Source organism: Pan paniscus, chromosome 8 (assembly GCF_029289425.2).
Source record: "Pan paniscus chromosome 8, NHGRI_mPanPan1-v2.0_pri, whole genome shotgun sequence".
Taxonomy (NCBI): Eukaryota; Metazoa; Chordata; class Mammalia; order Primates; family Hominidae; genus Pan; species Pan paniscus.
The window spans coordinates 43,099,092-43,127,050 of NC_073257.2; the positions used below are offsets into that span (position 1 = coordinate 43,099,092).

The window sequence follows — 27,959 nt, forward strand, 5'->3', positions numbered from 1 at the left end:
GCGGGTGGGGGGGAGACGCGGAATTTCCCAGCGCGGGGGCTCTGGCTTACCCTGCAACCGGGCAGTCTCTTTCTGTTTACGGAGAGAAAGGGGAAATGGAAAAGTCGGGGAGGCGGTGGCTGGCGTCCGCTGCGCCGCCCCTGGGCAGGTTCAGACGCCGTGAGTCAGGGGCAGAGCAGGGCGGTCTGGGCGTGCGGGCGACGCGGGTCTCACTCGTCCGCTCCGCTCTGGACTGCGCGCCACTCTCTGGGGTCCGGCGCCCTGGCTCCTGCTTCTGCCGCTGCCGCCGCCGGATCCCAGTGGCCCGGCGTGCCCGGCTCCCACAGGCCTGCAGCCAGCATCGCACCGAACCTTCGGGGGAACGCGGCTGGAGCGCTCGGCCGGCGTGGGAGCGCCAAGGCCGCAGGTAACCCAGGGTTGGGGGTCTCCGGCGTGTCTTTCGGGTCGCGTCCCGCCTGGGTGCCCCGGGGATTCCCATGCAGAAATGGAGGGTGCCCCCAGCAGAGGGGAAAACTCTGGCGTGGGAAGAGGTGGGGGCGTGCCCACAGCTGCGCTCGCGGGTCGCTGGCTGCACCAGGCACAGCTGGAAAGCACCTTGCGCAAGGGTCTCACGGGGTGCAGACTCGCGACTCCTCCCCCTTCCTCCTCCTTCCCGTATCCGCAGCGCCAGGGCAGTGCTGGTCTGGGCAGTGCGCGGGGAAGCGGGGACCCGCTGTCACTGCGCCTCCCGCTGCCGACGCCGCCTGGACGGCCGCACTCTCCCTGCCCGAGACCCGGTGAGTGCAGCTCGGAGGCTGGAGGACCCGATCCTCCCAAATGCTGGGTGCTTTGATAATTTATAAGCCTTTTAGGCTCCCTTGACTTAGAGAACCAGGAGGAAAGGAGTGGGAGCGTGGGTTGGCGGAGCCCAGAGACTTGTGAATGGCTGGAACAAAATTCAAGTTTTTAACCCGGACTCTATCCCATGACTAAAGAGGTCATAGCAGAACACGAAGGCTGGGCTTTTGGTCTAAGAAAGAATAGTAGGAGAAAAAAAAAGTTATTTTCACGGAAGTTGTTTTCGAGCGATAGTGCATGATCAGGACTCTGAAATTTTTCTAGCTCTGGGCGGAGAAGGACGCCTAGGGATTGTCTCCATAGTTAACAGGGGAAGGCCACCGGCTGCCTGTAAGAGAGAAACGTTGCGATGCTTGTCTATTTCACTTTTGGGAAGACAAGATTAAAGGCTGCTCTTGATAAAAAACAGGGACAGAAAGGCTCTTGCAGTTGCTTTACATACCTGTGGCCTGAGTCGTTTGTGCCAAGGAGAGTGTAATCCACTTCCAGCTGACGCCCCCAGCACTTTGCGACGGATTGAGGTTTGTGTGCAGGACGTCTGGCTTACGGCCCATGAGGACTTTGTCGTGTAAAGCAAATGGGAACGTTGAGGCATGTAGAGGTTTTGAAGCAGAGTGTCGGTCCTTCCTTCCATACGCCTGAAACGCATAATCCGGGGCTTTTTGAGAGCAAAAACATAGTCAGAAATGTGCCCTGAGGGAGAATGTACTATTTTGGCACACATATGTATATATGTATATATAATTTTTAAATTTTTTTTTGAGAGGGAGTTTCACTCTTGTCGCCCAGGCTGGAGCGCAATGGCGCGATCTCGGCTCACTGCAACCTCCACCTCCCGGGTTCAAGCGATTCTCTTGCCTCAGCCTCCCGAGTAGCTGGGAATACAGGCGCCCGCCGCCACGCCCGGCTAATTTTTGTAGAGACAGGGTTTCACCATGTTGGCCAGGCTGGTCTTGAACTCCTGACCTCAGGTGATGCACCCTCCTTGGCCTCCCAAAGTGCTGAGATTACAGGCATGAGCCACTGTGCCCGGCCTAAAAAAATATTTTAAATGAGAAATAACACAAGTAATAGTCATTCTTTGTTAGGCAGAAGCATATGCTGTTAAAGCTGGCCATTTTCATTCACACTTGCCAGGAAACACTCACATTTTGTTTATGTATATGGAGGCAGCCAAGAGTATTATGTTAATGTTTAGGAAGAGAATTTCCTCGTGATTTTATTGCTGATTTCTGAAATAATTCAGTGTAACTAATTTTGACTGTATTTGCACATCTCTCCAATTCCAAAAGCTGGCATAATTTTCTGTTTGGTTAGGAAGTAGGAATTTTATGAGGACTTTTATTGTAAACTGTGTCAAGGGAAAAATCATCTTATACTAAACGTCTTTATTGCCAAACTAGAATACCTTCACAATCTGAACTTTCTCTAGATGGGCACAGATCATGAATAACTCAGAAACCATTAGCATATTGTGTGCTTAATTAAGGCTGGAAAGTGCTGAGGCTTTTTGCAGGCGCAGTTAGCAGGCGAACTGGTCAGCAGGGTTTCTGGGGAACATAGATTTGCGTGACAGGGGCCCTGTGTTGCTAAGGAATTAATGCAGGCACTGAGAAAAGTCTCAGCGTCAGACACTCCTCCACCTCCCGGGTCCTGCTTCCCTCCCTCTCGCCTTTCCAGGCAACTCACAGTTTAGGGGTGTGGTTGTGTGTGTTCAAGCTCTTGGGTTTTACATATAAATGCCTGAGACTTTTCTGCAGGGTTTAAAAACTAACATCTTGTGTTACAGCTCTTTTAGGATTTGTCTTTTAGAATCTCCAGTCCTCACAGGAAAACCCCCCAATTAAAAAAATAAAAGAATAAAGAATAAAAAGAATACCACTACTACTTTTTAAAAAAAAAAAAAAAACCTCTAAAATTTGTCTTCCCAGATCAGCAGAGTGAATTTGAACTGTGTGGACTTTTTTCCTCTTTCTTTCTTGAGTCATGTTAGTACTGAGAACTTTTTTTTTTTCTGTCAAATCATCTGTTTGATAAATAAGTCCAGGAGACTTGGATCCTTTCAACCCCTGAGGACCTAAATTAGGCTGTTTTTTTTTTTTAACTTCTGTGTTTCCAGTAAATTCGACAAGCAGAAACTGCAACTAAACGGCTCAGTAAAACCGAAGTCAAATGTTCCTCCATTAATCTAAGAAGTTCCTCTCCTAACTCAGTAGACTCCAAGAACCTGAATCACAATCTCCCTCGAAGATGTACAAGATCTCAGGAGGGGAAGCTGCCCCCTCACTCTAGATTTCACGGTGGTGATAACAGCCATGAAAGCATTTCATAGGTTTCTGCCTTTTTTTCTCTCTCTCTTTATGTCTTGTTTTAGATGCAATCTTCTTACCGCGAAGAAGCCAGGGGAATAGGTAGCCACATCTCGTTTGCAGATAAGAAAGGAAGCTAACGCAGTATCTGCAAAGCCAGGAGTCTGACTCAGTACTTTTCTCACTCATGCATACAAAGCAGCTAAAAATGACACAGCTTATTTACCATGCCCCTGACACTGCACTGAGCACTTTATGAGCTTGAACTCTGTTAATCCTCACGACTACCTCATGAGGTAGGTGCTGTTATTACTTCCATTTTACAGATGGGGAAAATTGAGGTTGAGAGAGGTTACGTTACTTGCTCAACGTCATGCAAGCAGTAAATGGGAGTATGGGGGGAGGCAATGAGATTTGACTCCAAGCAGTCTGAGACCAGAGGAATGTTGGATTGCAGGATGCTAAACTGCTTTCCTCAGACACAATTCATACGTCAGAAAATGACCATCAAGTAAGTGAATGATGACACTAAATTGCATGGTTCTTTTGTCAAATGAAATTCACTGAGAGGCAGATGGCTGGGTCATGCGTGCAGGTGGCTCTGCAGTGGAGCATTTCCTGGAGCTTTGAAATGAAGCTCCAGATTGATCGGACGTGTGTGGCTTTAGCCCTGAGTGTCCTGTGTGTTAAAGGCTTGTGCTTCTAGAACTTGAAATACCTTTCAGAAAGAGGCTATGCTTTTGGGAGTGCAATCGGTGATTTAAGTAAACCAATGTGCCTTGAAATTCTCTTAGATCTCTTAGGGCCTTTTGTCTTTTCTCCTTCAGAACAGAGTTGTTCTAAAATCCTGAGTAACAACGTCAGTTTTTACCCTTGCTTTACTTTCTTTTTCTCATCTACAGATCTCCAAGTGTGGCAGCTGATTTGTATATAAGAGCTGAAATGTAATTTTGGTTAATATAGTCACTTGGCCTTGCTTATGATAAATTTGACTTTCCTGGCTTCTTTCTACTACTCACAGCTTCTAGAAGGCCATTTATTTAGATATTAATCTTCTGGGACCCTCAAGATGTTTGCTTTGCACTATTAAAGAATTCTGGTCCTAAGGGAGGACAGCTGAATCATAGGTTAAATGTATCATCATCTTTCTCATACTCATCACTGGGAGAACAAGGTTTCCTGTCATCCTTCCAATTAGCTGTTTAACTCATTTGCATAAGAATCATTCCTGAAACTTGACCTATTGCCATCAAATTTGTGTAGATTGAAATCCATTTTTCCAGCTTCTGGCTTTCAGGGCCTGAGTTTTATTTGCCAAGTTAGCTCCTGCATTTAGTGAAGAGGTTATTTTTCTTTAAAGTCACCAGAGGCAGAAAAAAGCCATAGCGATTCTTGCAGGGAGGGTGCCACTTTGGGGGAATAGCTGGGTTGTGTAAGGTTGGAAGCCCTAAAGAGCTGGTAGCCCAAGGTCTTCAAAGATTTCTGAGCTGCTCTTGATTCGTGTGTATGTTTAGTGAAAGTTTGTTTTCAGTGCCTGTAGCTGATACCACTGACTCTGTGAGTAAGAGTAAGCTCTCTGGATCTCAGGTTTCCCTCTGCAAAGTGAGCTGGACTAAAGGTTATCTTAGGTCCCTTTCAACTCTGCACTGTCAACTTGAATTCATACACACAGTTGACACAGAACCCTCGTTTTCTGAACAAAAGCATATAAAATCCTGTTGCCAATCCTTGTATGTCAGTTTCCCATTGGTCTTGAATGCAAATACAAATATCGTAAACTAAGTATTTGTGTTTTCTTTCCTAGACTCTCCAGAAAGAGCAACAGTAATGGAGTACATGAGCACTGGAAGTGACAATAAAGAAGAGATTGATTTATTAATTAAACATTTAAATGTGTCTGATGTAATAGACATTATGGAAAATCTTTATGCAAGTGAAGAGCCAGCAGTTTATGAACCCAGTCTAATGACCATGTGTCAAGACAGCAATCAAAACGATGAGCGTTCTAAGTCTCTGCTGCTTAGTGGCCAAGAGGTACCATGGTTGTCATCAGTCAGATATGGAACTGTGGAGGATTTGCTTGCTTTTGCAAACCATATATCCAACACTGCAAAGCATTTTTATGGACAACGACCACAGGAATCTGGAATTTTATTAAACATGGTACGTTTCTTTCCGATCAGTTGGGTGCTATGTGCTCAGCTTTCCTACTGCAGCTTCATTTAATGCAGAGTGGTGTTTGAATTTGGTTTAGACGGGCTGGCAGGCATGATTTTAAAAAATGTAATCATCAGTAAGAAGTACTTCCATGTTAAAGATGAAAAAAAAAAAAGTCTTCATTAAAATTTCTATTTAAAGATTCTTGATCATATTTTAGTAGTATTTCTACAAATAGGTAATTAAGAAGAATGTATTTTGGCCGGGTGCAGGGGCTCACGCCTGTAATCCCCGCACTTGGAGAGGCCGAGGTGGGTGGATCACTTGAGGTCAGCAATTAGAGACCAGTCTGGCCAACATGGTGAAACCCCGTCTCTACTAAAAATACAAAATTAGCCTGGCGTGGTGGCGGGCGCCTGTAATTCCAGCTACCTGGGAGGCTGAGGCATGAGAATCCCTTGAACCTGGGAGGTGGAGGTTGTGATGAGCCGAGATCACACCACTGCACTCCAGCCTGTGTGACTGAGTGAGACTCTGTCTCAACAACAACAACAACAAAGAAGAATGTATTTTAATTTAACAATTCACTAAAAAGTTTATTCATCAGTTATGCAGAAAAGAAAGGCTTAATGAGACTCCTTCGTCTGAGAGGGGAATAAACACTTTGTCACTAATTAATCTTGAAGGCTGAATTATTTGTTCCTTTCTTGTCACATCTTGAAATGTTATTAATTCATTTCTTGCAAAAATGTAGTATGTAGGCAGTAAATAGCTATCCACAGATTCACTCTCTTTCATTGGCAAAGTATGAATGGTAAGTGATATATTTGCTTAATCATCGCAAGTATGCAAATCATGCAAAATATTGTGGCAACATTTTGTTGCCATAATAGTAGATCAGGTGATGTGTTTAGGTGTGCCTGGGATTCTGTCAGGCTTTTAGTATGTCAGAGGTGAATGTAGGTGCTGGCTAAAGGTAACCTAATATTTTTAAAAAGAATAATTTGCAAAGGAGTAGGTGGTAGCTTGCAAAACATGCTTATTGATGAAAGTGACGCCCTTTCTTTTGGTGTATCTAAATGGCAAAATGGCTAATGTTGGGGGAAAGTCGGTGCTGAATGAGTGCGGAGTCCAGAAAAAGTACTTAATTATTTTGTTTTTTTGCATACCACATTCATTTAATTAAAAACAACAGAGTAATTTAGGTCAGGTATGTAGTGAATTGTTTTGTCAGAAGCCAGTCATACTCAACCATAGCTCACAATGGAGCAAGATAATATTTTGCATTGTTGTGTGACTGCTTTGGTCTGGCTCTATCAAGCTCTATTTAATAGTCGACTAAGTACTTTACCTTCAGAATATTTCTTCCTTTTATAAATGAGAAATAATCATTTGAACTAGAAGCCATATCTGATTTTCCCAAATAAAGGATAGTTGGAGAACTCGGGTTCAAAGTTATATATATATCTATACCTAGAAATATAATTGTTTGTGTATTTCTCTCATTTTTAACATATTTATTTGTTAAAATGGGAATTAAATTTTTTTTAAGTCCTGCTCCTTCTATAAAAATGAGTATTTTAAATGAAAATATGCAGAAAAAAACCCAAAGTATTCTTGCTTGTAAATATGCAAAGACTTAGGTATGTTTGCTTATTCTGTGGCCTATCTGGGAATGTACAGAAAGGAATTCAGGAAATTTAGAAGAAATACAAAGAAACAACATTCTGAAGTCTTTTAGGAATGGGACCAGAAAAGTTAATCCTAAAAAGAAGAGAGACTAAGACATTAAGATGAGGATAAAATTGTATCAGCAAAGGGTTTGAGTAAAATGTTGTCATTACCTGCTGTGGGTCCTATGCTCTTTAAAAGAACAAGTACATAATTAAGGAGAATTCTTTTTTTTTTTTTTTTTTTGTTGAGACAGAGTCTCGCTCTATCACCCAGGCTGGAGTGCAGTGGCGCAATCTTGGCTCACTGCAATCTCCGCCTCATGGGTTCAAGCAATTCCTCTGCCTCTGCCTCTGCCTCCCGAGTTGCTGGGATTACAGGCCTCTGCCACCATACCCGGCTAATTTTTGTATTTTTAGTAGAGATGGGTTTTCACCATGTTGGCCAGGCTGGTTTCGAACTCCTGACCTCAGGTGATCCACCTGCCTTGGCCTTTCAAAGTGTGGGGATTATAGGCGTGAGCCACTGCGCCTGGCCAGGAAAAATTTTAAGAATAAACAAATACATAAGTAAAGGCAGGGATCTTGAAAAACTTTAAAAAGATTTTTATTTTAAAATGATCAAGAATATAACATATAAAACAAGAAGACTAAAAAACAGAATAGAATAAGAGGAGGACCTTAAAATCCATTGGATCTTAGACATGGCCTCGCTAGGCAAATCGACCCAGTGGTTGATGGCTCTGGGGGGCTGCGGTTGACTTTCCTGCCACTCACATTAAAGATGGACTACATTGCTGTGCCTGCTAGGTAACCCATCAGAGCTCCATGCTTCATAAATGATAGCCTAGGAATTGAGACTGTCATCTCTGATCGTAGTCACTTCAAGACAGTAGTGAGGGAGGCAAGGCTTGCTTTCGGCTCCCTTTCATCCTCACGTGGAACATTGGAACCACCCAATGTTCAAGATCTTTCTGTTCCCATCATCTTCCACCCACTACCCTATCAGAACTTTACTCACTGGGCTTCATTTGCTGCTCTCTAACTCTCGGCTTTAGGAAAATAGCAGCTGATTGGTTCCTAGGTAAAATCCATCTATATGATGTATCTACATAGGGATGGGGAAACTTTCATTCAAGTATTTACCTATTCATTTGCTAGACACAGCTTGGACATCTGCAGTGCGTCGGGTGCTAGAGATAGTATGGAACAGTCTGTGCCTCTGGGAGCTTGCTGCCTGGTGCATGCAGGATGCAGTTGAATAGGCGGTTATAGTAGAGTGTGCTGCTTCCCAGCACATGTGCATGCTGTTTGCTCTGGCAGTGCACAGGCAGGATACTTTACATAGCCATGAGTGTGGTAGAAGGAAGGAGAATGTCAGCACAGCCTTCCAAGAAGGATTGATGCCTAAGCCGTGGCCTGAAGTGTTGAGTTGGAGTCAGCTAGATGAAGTGGACAGGGTCCAGGTGGAGAAAACAGCATGTGCAGAGGTCCAGAGACATGGAGACCTGATGTATTCAGGCAGCCAACAACCACAACACCATTGAGTTATTTAGACAGGGTGCAGAACCAGGAATTACAAAAGCATCCTGAAGAACAGGCATGTTCAGTGATTGTGTGTGTGATTTGACTAAAAATAATATTTGTTAAAGATCCTACCAACATCCAGCAAGACCTGGGGAAGAAGCTTTGGGAGACTAACCTGGGAATTGCTTTGGGTAAGAGTGCTGCATGTTATTTATCATCTACGCTGATTCATAACCTGGCCCGGGAACAAATAATCTAAAATGGGTTCCAAACACTCAACTCTTTGGTGGTTTTATGGGGACTGAAGGACCCCAAAACCTTCACCCCTTTTTTACAACTTTATATCTATAAGTGTGAGAGCTGAAGATGTTCCTTAGGGCTTAGTCACGGAGTCATGGCTTCTCAGAGTTGAAAAAGCCTTTAAGATACTTGAGTCCAGCCCTCCGTCTAGTACTCAAATCACCCTGTTCATCATCTCCAATAATTGGTAGAACATTTTGGTATGTTCTTGAAAATCTACTGTGACAAGGAGCTCATTACACACTGGGACACAAAGTTTCCTATTTGTCCAGTCCTGACTGTAAGAAAGTTCTCTTCCTTATATAGAACCAAAATTCATCTCTGACCGTTTAGTGCAAGCCCTACTTATTGGCCATTTAAAAAAGTGCATATGATGAGCAGTGGTGAAGACGATGGATCCTGAATGAAAGTACCTGGGTTATGTAGTTCAGCTCTGAAATGGATTAGCTGTGTGACCCTGGGCTGGTCATTTCACCTGTCTTTGCCTCAGTTTACTCATCCGTAAAATGGATAACATCATGACACTCCATAGAGTTGATATTTGGAGCAATTAATGAATACATGTGACCTGGTTACACATAGTGAGTGTTAAATGAACTTGAGGCATTGTGGGAGTTACTGTTGTATACAATTGTTACACCCCTTCCTTATGACAGTCCTTCCAAAATTTTTTAAATTGCATGTTCGCCAGATCTTCTCTCTTCTTTCACATGCATTTCCAATTGTGTGCATGACTTCTCATGAATTGTACTATTAACTCTCTCATCATCTGGGCAGGACCCTGTGAACTCAAGCTTGTATCAGTGTCTATCTTAGAGCCATATTTTGAATGTGAGGATCCATTTGTTGTGATCAGCAGAGTAGGACAGAGCTAGCTTGGCCTTTGTGCTAGATAATATGCCTGCATGAATATAGATCAATGCCATGTCTGTTTCATAGTAGCATATCACATCGGTCACTTGTGGAATTTATTCTTACTATAATACTTAAAAAATTTTCTCAATATGCGGCTTCTTGGCCCAGTGTTGTTTAGTATAAATGACCGTGATCTGGATGAGGAAATAGAAAGTGTGCTTATAATGCCTGCCCTTAGAGGTGATTTTGGTAAGTTGAAGAACTGGCAGAGATAAGCAGCATAGAGTTCCCTAAGATGGTTTGATAGCGCTGGGTGTGGTGGCTCATGCCTGTAATCCCAGCACTTTGGGAGGCTGAGGCCAGAGGATCACTTGAGCCCGAGTTTGGGACCAGCCTGGGCAACATAGTGAGACCCCCATCTCCACAAAAAATAAAAAAGTCAGCCAGGTGAGGTGGCACACACATGTAGTCCCAGCTACTTGGGAGGCCGAGATGGGAGGATCGCTTGAGTCTGAGAGGTTGAAGCTGCAGTGAGCTGTGATGGGGCCACTGCACTCCAGCCTAGGTGACAGAGCAAGACCCTGTCTTAAAAAACAATTTATACGGGCCCCTAGAAAGAAGAAAAATACCCATCTAAAATTTAAATACAGGGTTCGAGACCAGCCTGACCAACATGGAGAAACCCCATCTCTACTAAAAATACAAAATTAGCTGGGCGTGGTGGCACATGCCTGTAATCCCAGCACCTTGGGAGGCTGAGACAGGAGAATCGCTTGAACTCAGGAGGCAGAGGTTGCGATGAGCTGAGATCGCCCCATTGCACTCCAGCCTGGGCAACAAGAACGAAACTCCATCACAATAAAATAAAATAAAATTAAATTAAATTAAATACAGGGGATCCGGGGCTAGGGGAAGAACCAGGCATTTGCAGAACTACAAACTGGTCAGGACTTGCACATTACACTAGAAATTCAGGGCCCCTCATGAAAAGAGCCTAGGAGAACTCATAGGCATTGAAAGCTGGTCCCCAGAATCTGGGAAGTTATAAAATAGGGGTGAATGGGGGTGAAGGAACTTGCATTATTTGATCTACAGAGGAGAAGGCTAAGGTATGCTCAGAAAATATGTAAACACATAAATAACTGAGTTATTTTTATAACCCGGCATTTAATAACTGGGTTTTCATCTTAGCTCAGCTTTAATTATGGCCTTCTGGAATATACAAGGCTCTTACCCAGACTAGGAAGTATGCTTTGGAGTCAGACAGATCTGAGTTCAAATCCTAATGCCGGCACTAATTAGCATGTTCCTTAACCTCTTGAAGTCAGTTTCCTCATCTGTGAAATGGAGATAAAAATAGTAGTTAAGCTCAGACTATTGTTGTAGACTTCGATGAGATAATGTATTGAAGTACTGAGCACATTGCTGTACTTAGAACTCAACAAATGGCTGAAATTATCTTTTGTCCTCTTGGACAGAATAAGAGGACACTGGTTCGAGGTGGGTTATAGGCCAGGCACAGGTGGCTCACACCTGTAATCCCAGCATTTTGGGAGGCTGAGGCGGGTGGATCACTTGTGGTCAGGAGTTTCAGACCAGCCTGGCCAACATGGTGAAACCGCATTTCTACTAAAAATACAAAAATTAGCTGGGTGTGGTGGCACGTGCCTGTGATCCCAGCTGCTTGGGAGGCTGAGGTGCAAGAATGGCTTGAGCCTGGGAGGCAGAGGTTGCAGTGAGCCAAGATCTGCCACTCCACTCCAGCCACTGCACTCAAGCCTGGGTGACAGGGCGAGACTCCGTCTCCAAATAAAAACAAAAACAAACAAAAAAACCTAAACTGGGTTATAACAAATTTAGGTTGGTAAAACTTTCATGAAGATGAGTTAAACACAGAGATGGTTCACTGGAGGGTGCGGTGAAATCAGGCCTGTAAATATTTAATGACAAGAAAGGGAAAATCAGCAAGTGCTCTTGAGTGTCGTGAGTAGGGTTCTGTCTAAATGTGAAAAGGGACTAAATCTATCATGTTCTCAGCATGCTGCAAAAGAGGCCTCCAGCAACCAGAGGCGACATACAGGTCATCTTTCAAACAAGGCAAGACCGCCGTCTGCACTTATTCATGTTAGCTCTAGGGCCCTGCACAGGGTCTCACACAGCAGAAGCACTCAGTAAATAGTTTCTAAATTTAATGACTTCATATTTCTAAGCATTAGAGTTAGTCTCTGCTTTATTCCCTGACTAATAGTGAACACATCTGTTTGTGGGATGTGTAGCTAAAATTAGCAGTGGTGGAGCTGACTGAATGGCCCTTACAGTTACTAGAACTATTTCTGTAGCTGTGTCCCGAGTAAGAAGTCCCACGCATCTGCAGATGAATCAGGAGTTCATTCTCTTCCCATGTGGTAGATCTGGGGATTTGTCACATTCCCTTCAGCGGCTGCTGCTGCCTCTTTTAAATTTTAAACAAAATAGAAATGGGGTCTCACTGTGTCACCCAGACTGGTCTTGAACTCCTGGCCTCAAGCAGTCTTCCTACCTTAGCCTCCCAAAGTGCTGGGATTATAGGCATGAGCCACTGCACCTAGTTGTTCAGCTTCTTCTGTTACTTGAAATAAGTTAAGGTCCTTTAATAGTTTCACAATTCCTGAGCCAGGCGCCATGGCTCACGCCTGTAATCCCAGAACTATAGGAGGCTGGGGCAGGTGGCTCACTTGAGGTCAGGAGTTTGAGACCAGCCTGGCCAACATGGTAAAACCCCATCTCTACTAAAAATACAAAATTTAGCCAGGCGTGGTGGTGCGTACCTATAATCCCAGCTACTCAGGAGGCTGAGATGAGAGAATCCCTTGAACCCAGGAGGCAGAGGTTGCATTGAGCCAAGATCATGCCATTGCACTCCAGCCTAGGCAACAGAGCAAGACTCCATCTCAAAAAAAAAAAAGAAGAAGTTTCATAACTCCTGAATTCAGAATCAGAAGCCATAATATTACTGATTACATTGAGGAGAATCTGGTACTGAGGCGATTTATCCCTTGAAAGAACACTTTGGACATGTTACAGGCATGCGTTCCAGATTGCATTTCCCATGAACTACCATATTATTTTGTTTTAATTTTAATTATAATTGTTTTCTCTTCTAATTCTTTCCTCTTTAAAAATTGAAATATGTTTTATATATAGTCAAATACACAGATGTTAAATGTCCAGTTTTACGAGTTTTGACAAATGCATGTGCCCTTGAAACCCACATTGCTGTCAGAATAGACCTCTTAATTTTTGTTTTATTATTTTGAAATTTATGTTGTGTTTTTATTTTTTTCTGTAGAAATGAAGTCTCGCTATGTTGCCTAGGCTGGTCTTGAACTCCTGGCCTCAAGATATTCTCCTGCCTCAGTCTCCCAGTATGCTAGTATTACAGGCATTATCCACTGCTCCCAGCTGTCTCTCAATTTTTGAATCAACTAGTTTCAAAACTTCTAGTCCTAAGAGTTGGCTTGCTCATGAACCCTGGGAGGTCAAGGATCAGCCATCTCTTGTTTGTGGCTGCCTAGGCAGCACCAAACACAGTGCCTAGCACCTATTTTGCACGCAATAGATACAATGCATGCTATAGATATTAAGTGAGCAAGTAGATGCGAAGTAATTCTGCCCTCACTTAATTTACATAGCATTGTCAACTCATAGCTCTGACATACGCTGTGGTTTTCCAAAATCTTCCATGATCATCAGTTAATTTTGATGTTCTTTCTCTGTATGCGTCATGTGTGAGTAATAGCTATGTGGACTAACAGGTTCGCACATTGTAATAGAAACAAGTCAACCTGCAGGCACGGTTTATATTTACGCAATCTTTATTTTCAGCCTTTTGGTTGCCGTAGTCATGCTTTTTTAGATAAATAATTTTTAAAGTTCTATTTGGCAATTAATTACTCATGAGTAGGTGGAAATATGACCAGGTCTGACCAGGCACCTGCGTCTGTTACATGCTCTCTCTGACTTCCTCAAGCTCTAAATATAGTCTCTGTACAGTTGGTAGGATTAAGCACAGTGACATTAATTTCATAACTGTGTATCAGAATGCTGCTAAAATAACCAGCTTCCTAATAGGTGGGTCTTAGAAAAAGCCAGCTTGACTGAAGTTCTCACCGTCTCACATTTTTATTTTGTTGTAGGTCATCACTCCCCAAAATGGACGTTACCAAATAGATTCCGATGTTCTCCTGATCCCTTGGAAGCTGACTTACAGGAATATTGGTTCTGATTTTATTCCTCGGGGCGCCTTTGGCAAGGTATACTTGGCACAAGATATAAAGACGAAGAAAAGAATGGCGTGTAAACTGGTATGTGTTTTCTACCTAGATAACCCACACTGTGTGTTTGGCATTCTGGCTTTTGTTTTTTTGTCCATTTGCATTAACCAAAGGTTTTTATCCTTTGATTGGGTCTTATCTGAGGGTGCACTGCCTCAAAGCATTTGTTTTTCTGAATTTATTGGCTACTTGGGGCCATTCAGCCCTAAAATCTCTGTTTAGGTGCATAGTTGATTTTAATCTAGATGATTAAAAGGATAAGTGCTGGTTTTTAAAGCACTGATTTGGATAAATAACATCATCACTCTTGGAGAGAAGTAGAGAAGAGCCATCCTGCAAAGTAGGAGCAATTCTCTGTGCTTCTCCTTTCATTCCGCCCACTGCAGAGGGGGCCAGGCAGAAGCAGAAACTGGGAAGGAGGTAGCCTTTTCAGGAAGGCAGATTTAAAGGGCTGAATTTAAATACATCAATGATTGAAAAGACCCTATCCCAAATTTATTATTATTATTATTTGAAACGGAGTCTTGCTCTGTTGTCCAGGCTGGAGTGCAGTGTCGGGGTCTCGGCTCACTGCAACCTCTACCTCCTGGGTTCAAACGATTCTCCTGCATCAGCCTCCCGAGTAACTGGGATTACAGGCACCTGCCACCATGCCCAGCTAATTTTTTGTATTTTCAGTAGAGACGGGGTTTCACCATGTTGGCCAGGCTGGTCTCGAACTCCTGACTACAAGTGATCCACCTGCCTAGCCTTCCAAAGTGCTGGGATTACAGGCATGAGCCACCGCGCCCTGCCCTTATCCCTTCTTATTAAACAATAACTGCCAAGGTGCCACTACTTTGGAAAACTGTATCTACATAAGTTGAGCATTCACACCCCCTATGACTCAACAATTCCTCTCCTGTAGGTGCACTCACTCCACAGAGACCTGTCCACGTGGCCACCAAAAACTAAAAGCTATGTGCTAGCATGTTCATATCTGCACTATTTGTAAGGGTCCCAAACTAGAAACTTCCAAAATGCTGAAATGGGATATATTTACTTAGTGAAATTCTGGATAGTAAAAAGAATAAATGATTTACAACTATAATAATGTGGATTAATCTCATAACCATTATGTTGAGCCCAAATAGCCAGACACGAAATGAGATCTACTGTATGAGATTCTATTTATATAAAGGACCAAAACAGGCAAAACAAAATCTGTGCCACTGGATGTCAGGATGGTGGGTACCCTTGGAGAGTAGCAACTGGAAGGGGCCAAGAGGGGGGCTTCTTGAATGCTAGTAGACATCTGTGTGTTTTTTCTGGTTTGTTTTTCTTTTTGAGACGGAGTCTAGCTCTGTCGCCCAGGCTGGAGTGTAGTGGCGCAATCCTGGCTCACCTCAACCTCTGTCTCCCGGGTTCAAGCGATTCTTCTGCCTCAGCCTCCCAAGTACCTGGGATTACAGGCACTCACCCCCACGCCTGGCCTGACATGGTTTTTCATTTTGATTTAGATGGGGGTTACATTTGTACGTTCAGTTGATAATTCATTGAGTTGGACCCATCATTTTTACACTTTTTTGTATGTCTGTTTTACTTTAATTAAATTTTCAAAAGTATAACAAAATAAAATATACTCACTTTTGATTTAACAAAAAATAAAATAAATAATTGCCAAATATTATGTCTTGGTTTCTCTTATTGTAATAAGAGCTGGGATTACAGGCATGCACAACCAATGCCTGGCAAATTTTTGTATTTTTTGTAGTAACGGGGTTTCGACATGTTGGCCAGGCTGGTCTCGAACTCCTAGCCTCAAGTGATCTGCCTGTGTTGGCCTCCCAAAGTGTTGGGATTACAGGCATGAGCCACCGCCCAGCCTCAGTGCTTATTTTAAATACATTGCTATAATAGAGTATGAACTGTGGCAACAAACACTTCATATTATCTCACAACCAACTGAAATATTGAAAATACAACCTAAACTCAAGGTACCATAGATACTGTTGTCTAATAGGTGGGAAATTATCTCTTTTTTGATTCATTCATAATTTTAAAACTTTGGATAGATTTCTGACTTCTAAATGAAAAGAGTAACTCATTATTTTGTTTTTTATTTTCTTGTTCTGAATTTTATACTTAAAGCTGACTAACATAGTTAAAGGCAGATCTGAAGTGAACATTATTGTAACTGGGCAGTCCATTTTCACACAGGGCAGAGTATTCTTGAGGGCATTTATTTGCCTTTTGTTTTTTGCATTGACCTGTATTTTATATTTTTAAGATGACTTTGAGGTTATTTAGAATCTCGCTCGTATTTTTGTGTTCTAGATCCCAGTAGATCAATTTAAGCCATCTGATGTGGAAATCCAGGCTTGCTTCCGGCACGAGAACATCGCAGAGCTGTATGGCGCAGTCCTGTGGGGTGAAACTGTCCATCTCTTTATGGAAGCAGGCGAGGGAGGGTCTGTTCTGGAGAAACTGGAGAGCTGTGGACCAATGAGAGAATTTGAAATTATTTGGGTGACAAAGCATGTTCTCAAGGGACTTGATTTTCTACACTCAAAGAAAGTGATCCATCATGATATTAAACGTAAGTATCTTTGGACGTATACCGTTTTGGCTCAAAGAGACTAGTTATTCAGGAGACAAACAAGCTCCTTCCTGTAATCTGAAGACCCTCCATGGAGGGTGGAAAGCTCCCTCAGAGCACCGTTCGTCTTCCTTCTCCAGAGACATATCTTAGAATCATGCGGGGTTACTAGAGCTTTCAAAGTCATAAGGAAAGATTACTTTCAACAGTTGTTGAAAGGTTATAGCTACATAGCTATTAGGTACTGCTCTGTTAAAAAGGCTTTTAAAATTGCAATTTAGGCTGGGCACGGTGGCTCACGCCTGTAATCTCAGCACTTTGGGATGCTGTGGCAAGTGGGTCACCTGAGGTCAGGAATTGGAGACCAGCCTGGCCAATGTGGTGAAACCCTGTCTCTACTAAAAATACAAAAAAAAAAAAAAAAAATAGCTGGGCATGGTGGTGGGTGCTGGTAATCCCAGCTACTTGGGAGGCTGAGGCAGGAGAATCATTTGAATCTGGGAGGCGGAGGTTGCAGTGAGCTGAGATGGCGCCATTGCTCTCCAGCCTGGGTGACAAGAGCAAAACTCCGTCTCAAAAAAAAAAAAAAAAAAAGCAATTTACTTAAAAACATACAAACACAGAGACAAGTATTTTTGAGAAACAAATACCTTTTTCATTTTTTATACCAATGTAACAATAATCCATTAAACACACCTTTACTAACTGTTTTCTAGGAGTCTGATATGATGAGGAAATAGGTAAACCTTTAATAGCCAGTACTAAATTAGAGTGGCACAAATTTCACTGGGAAAAAAGATGGGTATTTTACTTTTCTGTTTTAGAAAAGTGGCTTGACAACAGTATGCTTATGTCTTAGAGTTTGAAATTCAAGTTCTTAAACATTATTAATGGCTACAATCATTCATACCCACATTGGCTGAATTCTTGATGGATCCAAAGTGATTTTCACCTAAACTCTGAGATTCATTCTCCTCTTTTGAATATAATACAACCATCTCACTAGAGGAAGCATTTCAGTCTTTTCTGATTGGAGATTCATTATTGTTTTAGATAATGTTTTCATTTGACTTATGAGTATATAAAAAATTTTATCTTAAAAATATTTCCTCTCATTTTAGCTAGCAACATTGTTTTCATGTCCACAAAAGCTGTTTTGGTGGATTTTGGCCTAAGTGTTCAAATGACCGAAGATGTCTATTTTCCTAAGGACCTCCGAGGAACAGAGGTAATTATATTCACATGAAAAGGGTTACTATTTTATTAAGAATAAAAAGGAAAAAATGTTCTAGAATTATTGTGGGAACGAAGGACAAAGAAGGGGAAGAAACCCATTGCATTAAATCATTATTTTCCTTGGAACACATTTAATGAGCACTTGCTCTGTGTCAAGTACTAAGTTTAGCACTTGATTTTTTATTGTATTTTTTGCTATGTTATTTATAATACATAATAGTATTTGTAATATAATATACATGTTGATATATACAATATAGAACATTTGTAAACAATGTAATGTCAAAATAGATCATATTGGCCAGGTGTGGTGGCTAATGCCTGTAATCCCAGTGCTTTGGGAGGCTGGGGTGGGAGGCTCAATTGAGCCCAGGACTTTGAGACAAGCTTAGGCATCATAGCAAGACCCCATCTCTATTAAAAAAACTAGTTTAGGCTGGGCACGGTGGCTCAAACCTGTCATCCCAGCACTTTGGGAGGCTGAGATGGGCGGATCACCTGAGGTCGGGAGTTTGAGATAAGCCTGACCAACATGGAGAAACCCCGTCTCTACTAAAAATACAAAATTAACCGGGCGTGGTGACGGGCGCCTGTAATCCCAGCTACTCGGGAGGCTGAGGGAGGAGAATCATCTGAACTCAGGAGGCAGAGGTTGAGGTGAGCTGAGATCGTGCCATTGCACTCCAGCCTGGGCAACAAGAGTGAAACTCCATCTCAAAAAAAAAAAAAAAAAATTAGCTCGATGTGGTGGTACACGCCTGTAGTCTCAGCTAGTTGGGAGGCTGAGGTAGGAGGATTGCTTGAGCCCAGGAGTTCAAGGCTACAGTGAGCCATGGGCATTCCAGCCTGGATGACAGAACGAAATGTTGCTTCAAAAAAAAAAAAAAGCCCCCCAAAATAGATCATATCCACAGTTCAGCTTTATTTTGTGTGTTTTTGTTTTTGTTTTTGAGACAGAGTCTTGCTCTGTCGCCCAGGCTGTAGGACAGTGGCGCATGATCTCAGCTCACTGTAATCTCCACCTCCTGGGTTCAAGCGCTTCTTAGTCTCCTGAGTAGTTGAGATTACAGGCATGTCCCACCACATCCAGCTAATTTTTATTTTTTTCAGTAGAGATGCAGGTTTCACTATGTTGGCCAGGCTGGTCATGAACTGTTGGCCTCAAGTGATCCTCCCACCTCAGCCTCCCAAAGTGCTGGGACTACAGGTGTGAGCCCCCGTGTCTGGCCCACAGTTCAGCTTTAATAATAATTATAGAATTATAGTTAACTTTATAATAAGTTTAGCACTTAAAAAGCAGTATGTTATTTAATCATTACAACAACCCAGTTGTTGTAAATACTATTATTGTAAGCAGATACTATTGTTATTCTTATTTTACAATAAAGGAAATAAGTTTGCAGAGATTAAAATAAAGTGTCCAGAGTCACTCAGTGACAGACCCTGGACTTGAACCCAGTTCTTTCTAAGTCTAACCCTAAGGTCTAACTGCTACATAACTTTTAAAAATTATAATACTACGTACATTATTAAAATATATTAGTGATATAACTAATATCACTGAGTTTTGGCTCAATGACAGTCTTAACTATGGTCATTAATATTTATGAGGACTCTAAAGGCCTCTCTTTGAGCCTAGGAATCCTATAATAAACCTCAAGTAGTGAGCATAAATGTATCTTATTTAAAGATGTAAAACAGCACTCATGTTTAACTCATCTATGAAGCAAAAAACGACCCAGAAAAGCCTTTCTTTCCTAACTCTAAATGAGATTCTGAAAAATGCATTCGCGGGCTTCCAAATAATATATTTAACATTCACATCATTAGGCTGACTGGTTGATTCAATTAGCAAGTGTCCATTGAGCATCTGCTATGTGGCAGGTTCTTGTGAGCACCAACGAGGAAGCATGACACAAGGCAATGAGGAGCAAGCTGTAGTGGTACTCCAGCGATCCTCACTCTTTGGTGGGAGGACTTACTTTAAATTACCTGAATTATTAAAAGAGCAACCGTTTAGGGATGGGTGTGGTGTTCTCACACCTGTAATCCCAACCCTTTGAAAGGCCAAGGAGGTGGGGGTGGTTTGCTTGAGCCTGGGGGTTCGAGACCAGCCTGGGCAATATAGTGAGACCTTATCTCTTTTGAAAAAAAAAAAAGAAAAAAAGAAGGAAGGGAGGGAGGGAGAGAGAGAAGGAAGGAAGGAAGAAGAAAGAAAGAAGAAGGAAGGAAGGAAAGAAAAAGAAGGAAAGCAAGCAAGCGAGCAGGCACAACAGTTTAGTTCACAGTTGATTGTGATGGGCACAAGGGTGGATGCAAGCAGGAAGGTAAATGGGTGTAAAAGCTGCCTCCTTGGCCCCTCACCACTACCGGAGGGAAGCTTCACTGCCTGAACCACTCAGCCCCATGCCCTTCTCTTTGCTGGAAGTGCCCATAGGAAATAGAGAGAGGGTCTTTGGCTGCACCTCTGTGTCAGGGTTACCAGGTCAGTCTTGGTGTTCAATCAGATGACAACCCTTAGTCTAGTCTAGCTAGTATACATGTTGCACTGAACTGGATTGCAGCCACAAAAAAATTATCTTCCTTTCAAACCAAGATTCTTCCAGCCTGGGCAACATAGTGAGACCCCATCACTACAAAAAGTAAACAAACAAACAAACAAACAAACAAAAACTTTACTTTTTGTAAAAATGGCATGGCGATGCATGTCTGTAGTCCCAGCTACTCAAGAGACTGAGGTGGGAGGATTGCTTGAGCCCAGGATGAGGCTGCAGTGAGCTGTGATTATGCCACTGCACCCATAGCCTGGAAAATAGAACAAGACCTTGTCCTAAAAAAAAAAACAACCAAGATTCTGTAAGTCCTTTCTCAACTCTCTCAAAGCCAGCACTCTCCCGGGCAGCAGAAGAAATCCTTGCTTTTGTGAATATTACTGAAGTTATTATTGAAAATACTCGAGCGAGGATTCTTGACGGTTGTCTTTGAGCAGAACAATATTCAGAAGGGAAGCTGTAATTTTTTTTTTTTTTTAAGAATGCTTAGTCCCCAGATCTTAAGAATACTTTACCAAAATGTGAGGTCTAATAAGACTTAATGCTTACGACATGTTTTCTTTGGAAAATGTTTCAGCATATTTGGCATTAGTCAGGAGTTCAGATATGTAATATTCCACCACCCTTTTTCCTGGAACCAGTTTGAAAAACAAACTATTTATGGTATTAAAGATGGAAAATACTTTTCTCTTCCTGGCAATGTGGTGAAGTTGAACATTTTGCAACATTGGAGTAAGAAGTGTTCTTTCTGGGGCTGTCTAGCAGAATGCATGGATAAGAGATAATAACATATTTTACTCCTGAGTAGTATTTGGATCCGGTTATTTCTGGCAAATGCAAATTGCTTTTTGTGAAGTGCAAAACTGAGCCTTGGTGTTTATAAATATAAACTCTCTTCTAATCAGCCTGCATTTAATATCTGCCTAGTACACACGAGTTGAAGTTTGATAATGAACAAAGTTGTGAAGTGACCAGTGAAACCTTTCAACAAGCTTGCTTTTACCCTTCCTACTTAAAGAGCCAGGAGATCTAATTAGTCAACTGTGCAGATTGGCTGATGTTAGAATTTGATCATGTGGCTACTGCGCAGTCATAGACAATTTCTGATTTCTGCAGTATAGCTCCCAAATGCAAACCCTGGTTACCCCTGTTTGATTTCTCTCTCTAAGCATTGGTATTCAGAGCATTCTATTGTAACCATGTAATACACATCCAGGGTTAATCCAGCATATACAGAATAGACTGTTTTTGAGTTGCAAGGTACAGAGAGAGAATACATAGTGAATGCGAATAACAAATCAGAATTACTTTTAGAACTTGGTCCTTTTTGAAAAATCCTTCTAAGTCTGCTTGGTTTTACCTTTGTAAGTTAACATATAGTCATCACATGCACATATATGCACACACACGGTCTCTTTCCCTTTCTAATAAACATATTGAGAGGTGAAGGGTTCAATCGCTGACATTAAGGTTTTCTCTTCCTCCAGTGCCCCGCCCCAAGGGTGCGGAACTCTCAGAGAGCCCTGTGTTGGTCCCACCAGGGCTGTTTCATGCCTTCTAATCAGCCAGAGTGCTCGAACATCATGCCCTGCTGCTCCCTGATCTAACTGGTAGTTGGTAGAGCTTGAGGAACAAGAGCTCCGAGCCAGGAAGCTCTGGGGTTTCTACCTGAGGGGCAGCACCCAGGCCACCAGGCTTACAGATGTTTCATCCCCCCAGGCTGCCTAGGCGTGCAGTCACATAGAACCTGCAGAGCCACCTCTGCACAGCCCCTGTGGGCTACACCAGCAGTGGGCACTCCGCCCAATCCTTGCTTTATTGGCAGGGAGGAGGGGGTACAGGAGAGAAGATAGGCATCCTCTATGGACAGTTAATAATACCCATTGCATTTCTTTTTCTTTTTTATTTGATTGTGGTAAGAACACTTAGCATGAACTCTACCCTCTCAACACATTTTTAAGTATACAATACACTATTGTTGACTATAGGTACAATGTTGTGCATTAATTTTTTAAGTTTGTGATATATTTAGTAGCAAAGTCCTTCTGGAAAGTCCTCTGGCTCTGCTGCAGGGAAAGCTTGAGAACAGGAGCTCAGTTTCACCTGTTTGCTGAGAGCAAAAGGAAGCCGGCCCGGAAGTGGCTTGCAGGAAGGAGTTGAGCAGGGTTAGGGTGGGGAGACTGGGCAGTTTCTCTGGTTTTTGTAAGCTAGTTCTCTACTTACCTACCCTGAAATGTGTTCCAGAAACACTGACCTCCATTCTCTTATTCACATGGCAGACAGTGTACAAGCTGTTTCAAGCGAAATACTGATAATCAGGATATTAACTACTATATGTCTGCACCAGCCATGAATACAAATCACTGGTCACCAGTGTTTGCTCTGTTCCTTTTTAAAAAAATGTTTAATTAAATTAGGTAACTAATTAATTTGTAAAGATGGGGGGGTCTCCATCTTGTCCAGACTAGTCTCAAACTCCTGGGCTCAAGCAATCTTCCTGCCTCAGCCTTCCAAAGTGCTGAGATTCAGTGGCTCACGCCTGTAATCCCCGCACTTTGGGAGGCCGAGGCAGGTGGATCACGAGGTCAGGAGTTCGAGACCAGCCTGGCCAACATGGTGAAACCCCATCTCTACTAAAAATACAAAAATTAGCCAGGCGTGGTAGCACATGCCTGTAATCCTAGCTAGTTGGGAGGCCAAAGCAGGAGAATAGCTTGAACCCGGGAGGCAGAGGTTGCAGTGAACCGAGATCACACCATTGCATTCCAGCCTGGGTGACAGAGGGAGAACCCACCTCGAAAAAAAAAAAAAAAGCCAAAGTGCTTATAGACATGAGCCACCATGCCCCACCTCTCTTTGTTTCTTTCTTAAGTTTAGAAATAAATGCTTGTTAGAGAAACTATTTATAAAACCAGCCCTGTTTATTCAGCATGGACTCATGAGACCAAATATAACTTATACAATGTTAATATGGCTGCATTTAATATTTAGTCACTGGGCTACATGGTAGGTAAAAATAACAGATAGTTTGTAAAAATGACTCTTTAGAATCACTTCTACAATATTACACTTTATTTTTTAAGTTTTTCCCTTTCAAGAAATTTGTGTTAATACCCTATAGACTTCTATCGCCTTTTATCATTGCAGATATTTAGAAGGTTAGCAGTGTAATGACAAACAGATAAAGAAGTCAGTTTGTAGTTCATTTAAATATAAAAGGAATTGTTGTTTTAGTTGAAAACTTAGCTACACCTGATCAGTGTACTACAGAACTTTGATGAGTGGGAGTCCCTGATAGATTCCTGGTTCTAGGCTCTTTGCCACCAGATCAACCAGAAAAAGGTGGTGTTTTTGTTTTGTTTTGTTTTGTTTTGTTTTTTGAGACTGAGTCTCGCTCTGTCTCCCAGGCTGGAGTGCAGTGGTGCAATCTCGGCTCACAGCAGCCTCCGCCTTCCGAGCTCAAGCGATTCTCCTTGCCTCAGCCTCCCAAGTAGATGGGATTACAGGTGCCCATCACCATGCCCAGCTAATTTTTGTATTTTTAGTAGAGACCAGGCTGGTTTTGAACTCCTGACCTCAACTGATCCGCCCACCTCGGCTGGGATTATAGGTGTGAGCCACCGCGCCCGGCCAGGTGTTCTTCATCAGACTGCAGGGACACCTCCAGCAATTGCTGCATGGTTCCTGGGGAATGCCTGCATTATTCTCCTAGTTTAAGGCGAATGAGCCAATTTCCAGAACTGGATTAGGGAAATGGAAACCCACACAAAGGAGGGGAATGAAGCTGAATGTTTCCCACTTCTTTTTCAGATTTACATGAGCCCAGAGGTCATCCTATGCAGGGGCCATTCAACCAAAGCAGACATCTACAGCCTGGGGGCCACACTCATCCACATGCAGACGGGCACCCCACCCTGGGTGAAGCGCTACCCTCGCTCAGCCTATCCCTCCTACCTGTACATAGTAAGTGGGGTTCAACCAGGGCTGGGGGCGGGGGGGGGCGTTGAGTTATGCATCCCGCAGGCTGGGAGGGACTGCTCTGCCTTCTATACCACCCCCATCTGAATGAGGCAATGGTGAAATGACAGGTAGCTACAAGTTCTTCCCATGTAGAAGCAAGCTCCATTCTTGCAAAGAAAACATAGCTATTTTAGTGGGAGCTTACTAAAATGTGCATTGGGCATAATTTATGCTATTCCATTGTATGTATAATAATGCAATACTACTTAGTAGCATCAGAATAGCATAAATATTTCAGCAAAGGAAGTTGTATATGTTCTTTGAACACTTAAAACATTTTTTATTATTAATGTTCATACCAGCGTGGCTTGTAGTGGAACATGCAATTCCCATTTTACTGTTGATAAATTCAGGAGCAGACACTTCCCTGTTACTGCATAATGACTTTTGGGACACTGATTTGAAGCTGTCACTGACATTCAAACCTATCACTTATCTTTTGTAACATTAAATCAGAAGATGGGTTTAACCTGGTATCCTTTAGAAATTAAAGTGGGCCAAGCACGGTGGCTCACGCCTGTAATCTCAGCACTTTAGAAAGCCAAAACAAAAGGATCTCTTGAGCCCAGAAATTCAAGACCAGCCTGGGCAACAAAGCAAGACCCCATCTCTACAAAAAATTTAAAAAATTAGCTAGGTGTGGTGGTGTATGGCCTGTGGTCCCAGTTGCATGGGAGGCTGAAGTGAGAGGATCACTTGAGCCCAGGAGTTCGAGGCTACAGTGAGTTGTGTTGGTGCCACTGTACTCCAGCCTGGATGACAGAGCAGAGACCCTGTCTCAAAAGGAAAAGAAAAAAGAAATTAAAGGGAAGCTTGCTTGCTTAAGGGCATGAACTGCATTCGTTGCAGGGCATGTGGTGGAAAACGGATTACTTTCTAGGTCCTGTTACTAGCATGCTTTTGCTGTTGAGGGTGTATCTCCATACCTTTGATGCTAAGAGAGCTGGTTTGTTGATAGATCCACAAGCAAGCGCCTCCACTGGAAGACATTGCAGATGACTGCAGCCCAGGTATGAGAGAGCTGATAGAAGCTGCCCTGGAGAGAAACCCCAATCACCGCCCAAGAGCCGCAGACCTACTAAAACACGAGGCCCTGAACCCGCCCAGAGAGGATCAGCCACGCTGTCAGAGTCTGGACTCTGCCCTCTTTGAGCGCAAGAGGCTGCTGAGTAGGAAGGAGCTGGAACTTCCTGAGAACATTGCTGGTAGGGACACCCTGCTGTGTGCCGCACACTTACTTCCCTTCTCTTTCTGTCCACATCAAACCTCTGATGTAGTTCATGAAAGCACTTGGAAAAAAAGGAAATGACTTCTTGAGTACCATACCTTGCTTGAGAAATTTCAGCAAGATTAGCAGAAGCATGTTTTTTTTTTTTTTAAAGTGGCTAATTTAGCACCAAATTATAACAGATTTTCAGTGCAAGTGTAGGTAGCACAGTCACTGGAAAATGCTTCTGACTTGCTTTTTTGCAACTTGCTTTTTTACAACTTTTGTCTTTGAAAACAGATTGAGCATGACAGCTTTGCAGTTGGTTCTTCTTAACTCACTTTTTTTTTTCTTTTTTTTTGAGATGGAGTCTTGCTCTGTTGCCGAGGCTGGAGTGCAGTGGCATGATCTTGGGTCACTGCAACATCTGCCTCCCGGGTTCAAGTGATTCTCATGCCTCAGCCTCCTGAGTAGCTGGGATTACAGGTGCCCACCACCACGTCTGGCTAATTTTTGTATTTTTAGTAGAGATGGGGTTTCACCGTGTTGGCCAGGCTGGTCTTGAACTCCTGACCTCAGGCAATCCACCTGCCTTGGCCTCCGAAAGTGTGGGGATTACAGGCGTGAGCAACCATGCCCAGCCTAACTCATTTATATTAAGCCACCCCAGTCTTTGGTGGGGGAACATCACAGCACTGCCCTGCACAGATAAAATACTCAGTTTGAAGTCAGCCTGCATTTCCATCTTCCTCGGCTTAAAATCTTGCCAGTTGTAAATTTTTCCCACTTAGGAAAGTCAGTATGCTTTCCAGGAGCATTGAATATGCATAAAGAGGGATTTCCATTTTTATTAAAAGTCTGTGGCATTCTTAATCCATTTAGGTCCAAACCCAGATGTCAAGCCTGGTGTGCTTGTTTATATTTCTTTGCTGCTTGTCTGACTTTTGTGTATTTAAAGAGAACAATCTGGCTGTTGGAAAAATATGCCACGATTTCTAACTAATTTCTTGTCTCCATTGACTCCTGTTTGAACTTTTTGTTCTATGTCATATTATGTGAACTTAGCCATAGTGTTCAAAGACCCATCTTTCACGCTTAAGACACTGTTTTATTAGGCCCCAAAGATTTATTTCACTGCAGAAGGAACAGGTATTTATCATTTGACACATTTTCTTGTTACTTACTTTGTAATGTTTTCCTTTTCAGATTCTTCGTGCACAGGAAGCACCGAGGAATCTGAGATGCTCAAGAGGCAACGCTCTCTCTACATAGACCTCGGCGCTCTGGCTGGCTACTTCAATCTTGTTCGGGGACCACCAACGCTTGAATATGGCTGAAGGATGCCATGTTTGCTCTAAATTAAGACAGCATTGATCTCCTGGAGGCTGGTTCTGCTGCCTCTACACAGGGGCCCTGTACAGTGAATGGTGCCATTTTCGAAGGAGCAGTGTGACCTCCTGTGACCCATGAATGTGCCTCCAAGCGGCCCTGTGTGTTTGACATGTGAAGCTATTTGATATACGCCAGGTCTCAAGGTTCTCATTTCTCAGGTGACGTGATTCTAAGGCAGGAATTTGAGAGTTCACAGAAGGATCGTGTCTGCTGACTGTTTCATTCACTGTGCACTTTGCTCAAAATTTTAAAAATACCAATCACAAGGATAATAGAGTAGCCTAAAATTACTATTCTTGGTTCTTATTTAAGTATGGAATATTCATTTTACTCAGAATAGCTGTTTTGTGTATATTGGTGTATATTATATAACTCTTTGAGCCTTTATTGGTAAATTCTGGTATACATTGAATTCATTATAATTTGGGTGACTAGAACAACTTGAAGATTGTAGCAATAAGCTGGACTAGTGTCCTAAAAATGGCTAACTGATGAATTAGAAGCCATCTGACAGCAGGCCACTAGTGACAGTTTCTTTTGTGTTCCTATGGAAACATTTTATACTGTACATGCTATGCTGAAGACATTCAAAACGTGATGTTTTGAATGTGGATAAAACTGTGTAAACCACATAATTTTTGTACATCCCAAAGGATGAGAATGTGACCTTTAAGAAAAATGAAAACTTTTGTAAATTATTGATGATTTTGTAATTCTTATGACTAAATTTTCTTTTAAGCATTTGTATATTAAAATAGCATACTGTGTATGTTTTATATCAAATGCCTTCATGAATCTTTCGTACATATATATATTTGTAACATTGTAAAGTATGTGAGTAGTCTTATGTAAAGTATGTTTTTACATTATGCAAATAAAACCCAATAGTTTTGTCCAATGTGGTTGGTCAAATCAACTGAATAAATTCAGTATTTTGCCTTAGTTGTTGTGAAGCCTGTGATTCTCAGCTGGGACTGAGGATGGGCTATAGGAGTTGAGATATAGA

At 42.5% G+C, this 27,959-nt stretch overlaps 1 protein-coding gene across 3 annotated transcripts; it reads left to right on the top strand.

The window, feature by feature from the left end:
• On the top strand, nt 1–27,895 carry MAP3K8 (mitogen-activated protein kinase kinase kinase 8). 3 transcript variants are annotated; one of them, XM_003821447.5, is made up of 9 exons: nt 269–406; nt 3,212–3,442; nt 4,951–5,309; nt 13,831–13,998; nt 16,285–16,546; nt 17,668–17,774; nt 24,145–24,297; nt 25,313–25,559; nt 26,768–27,895. In XM_003821447.5, exons 3-9 carry the CDS (start codon nt 4,974–4,976, stop codon nt 26,896–26,898), a joined length of 1,404 nt encoding a protein of 467 aa, XP_003821495.1. In that variant the 5' UTR covers nt 269–406; nt 3,212–3,442; nt 4,951–4,973; the 3' UTR covers nt 26,899–27,895. The 3 variants fall into 3 exon arrangements, with proteins under 3 accessions (XP_003821494.1, XP_003821495.1, XP_008973163.2); XM_003821446.7 differs by lacking the exon at nt 3,212–3,442 and having other exon boundaries at nt 1–406; XM_008974915.5 differs by lacking the exons at nt 269–406; nt 3,212–3,442 and adding an exon at nt 417–776.
• Nucleotides 27,896–27,959: the final 64 nt, after the last annotated feature.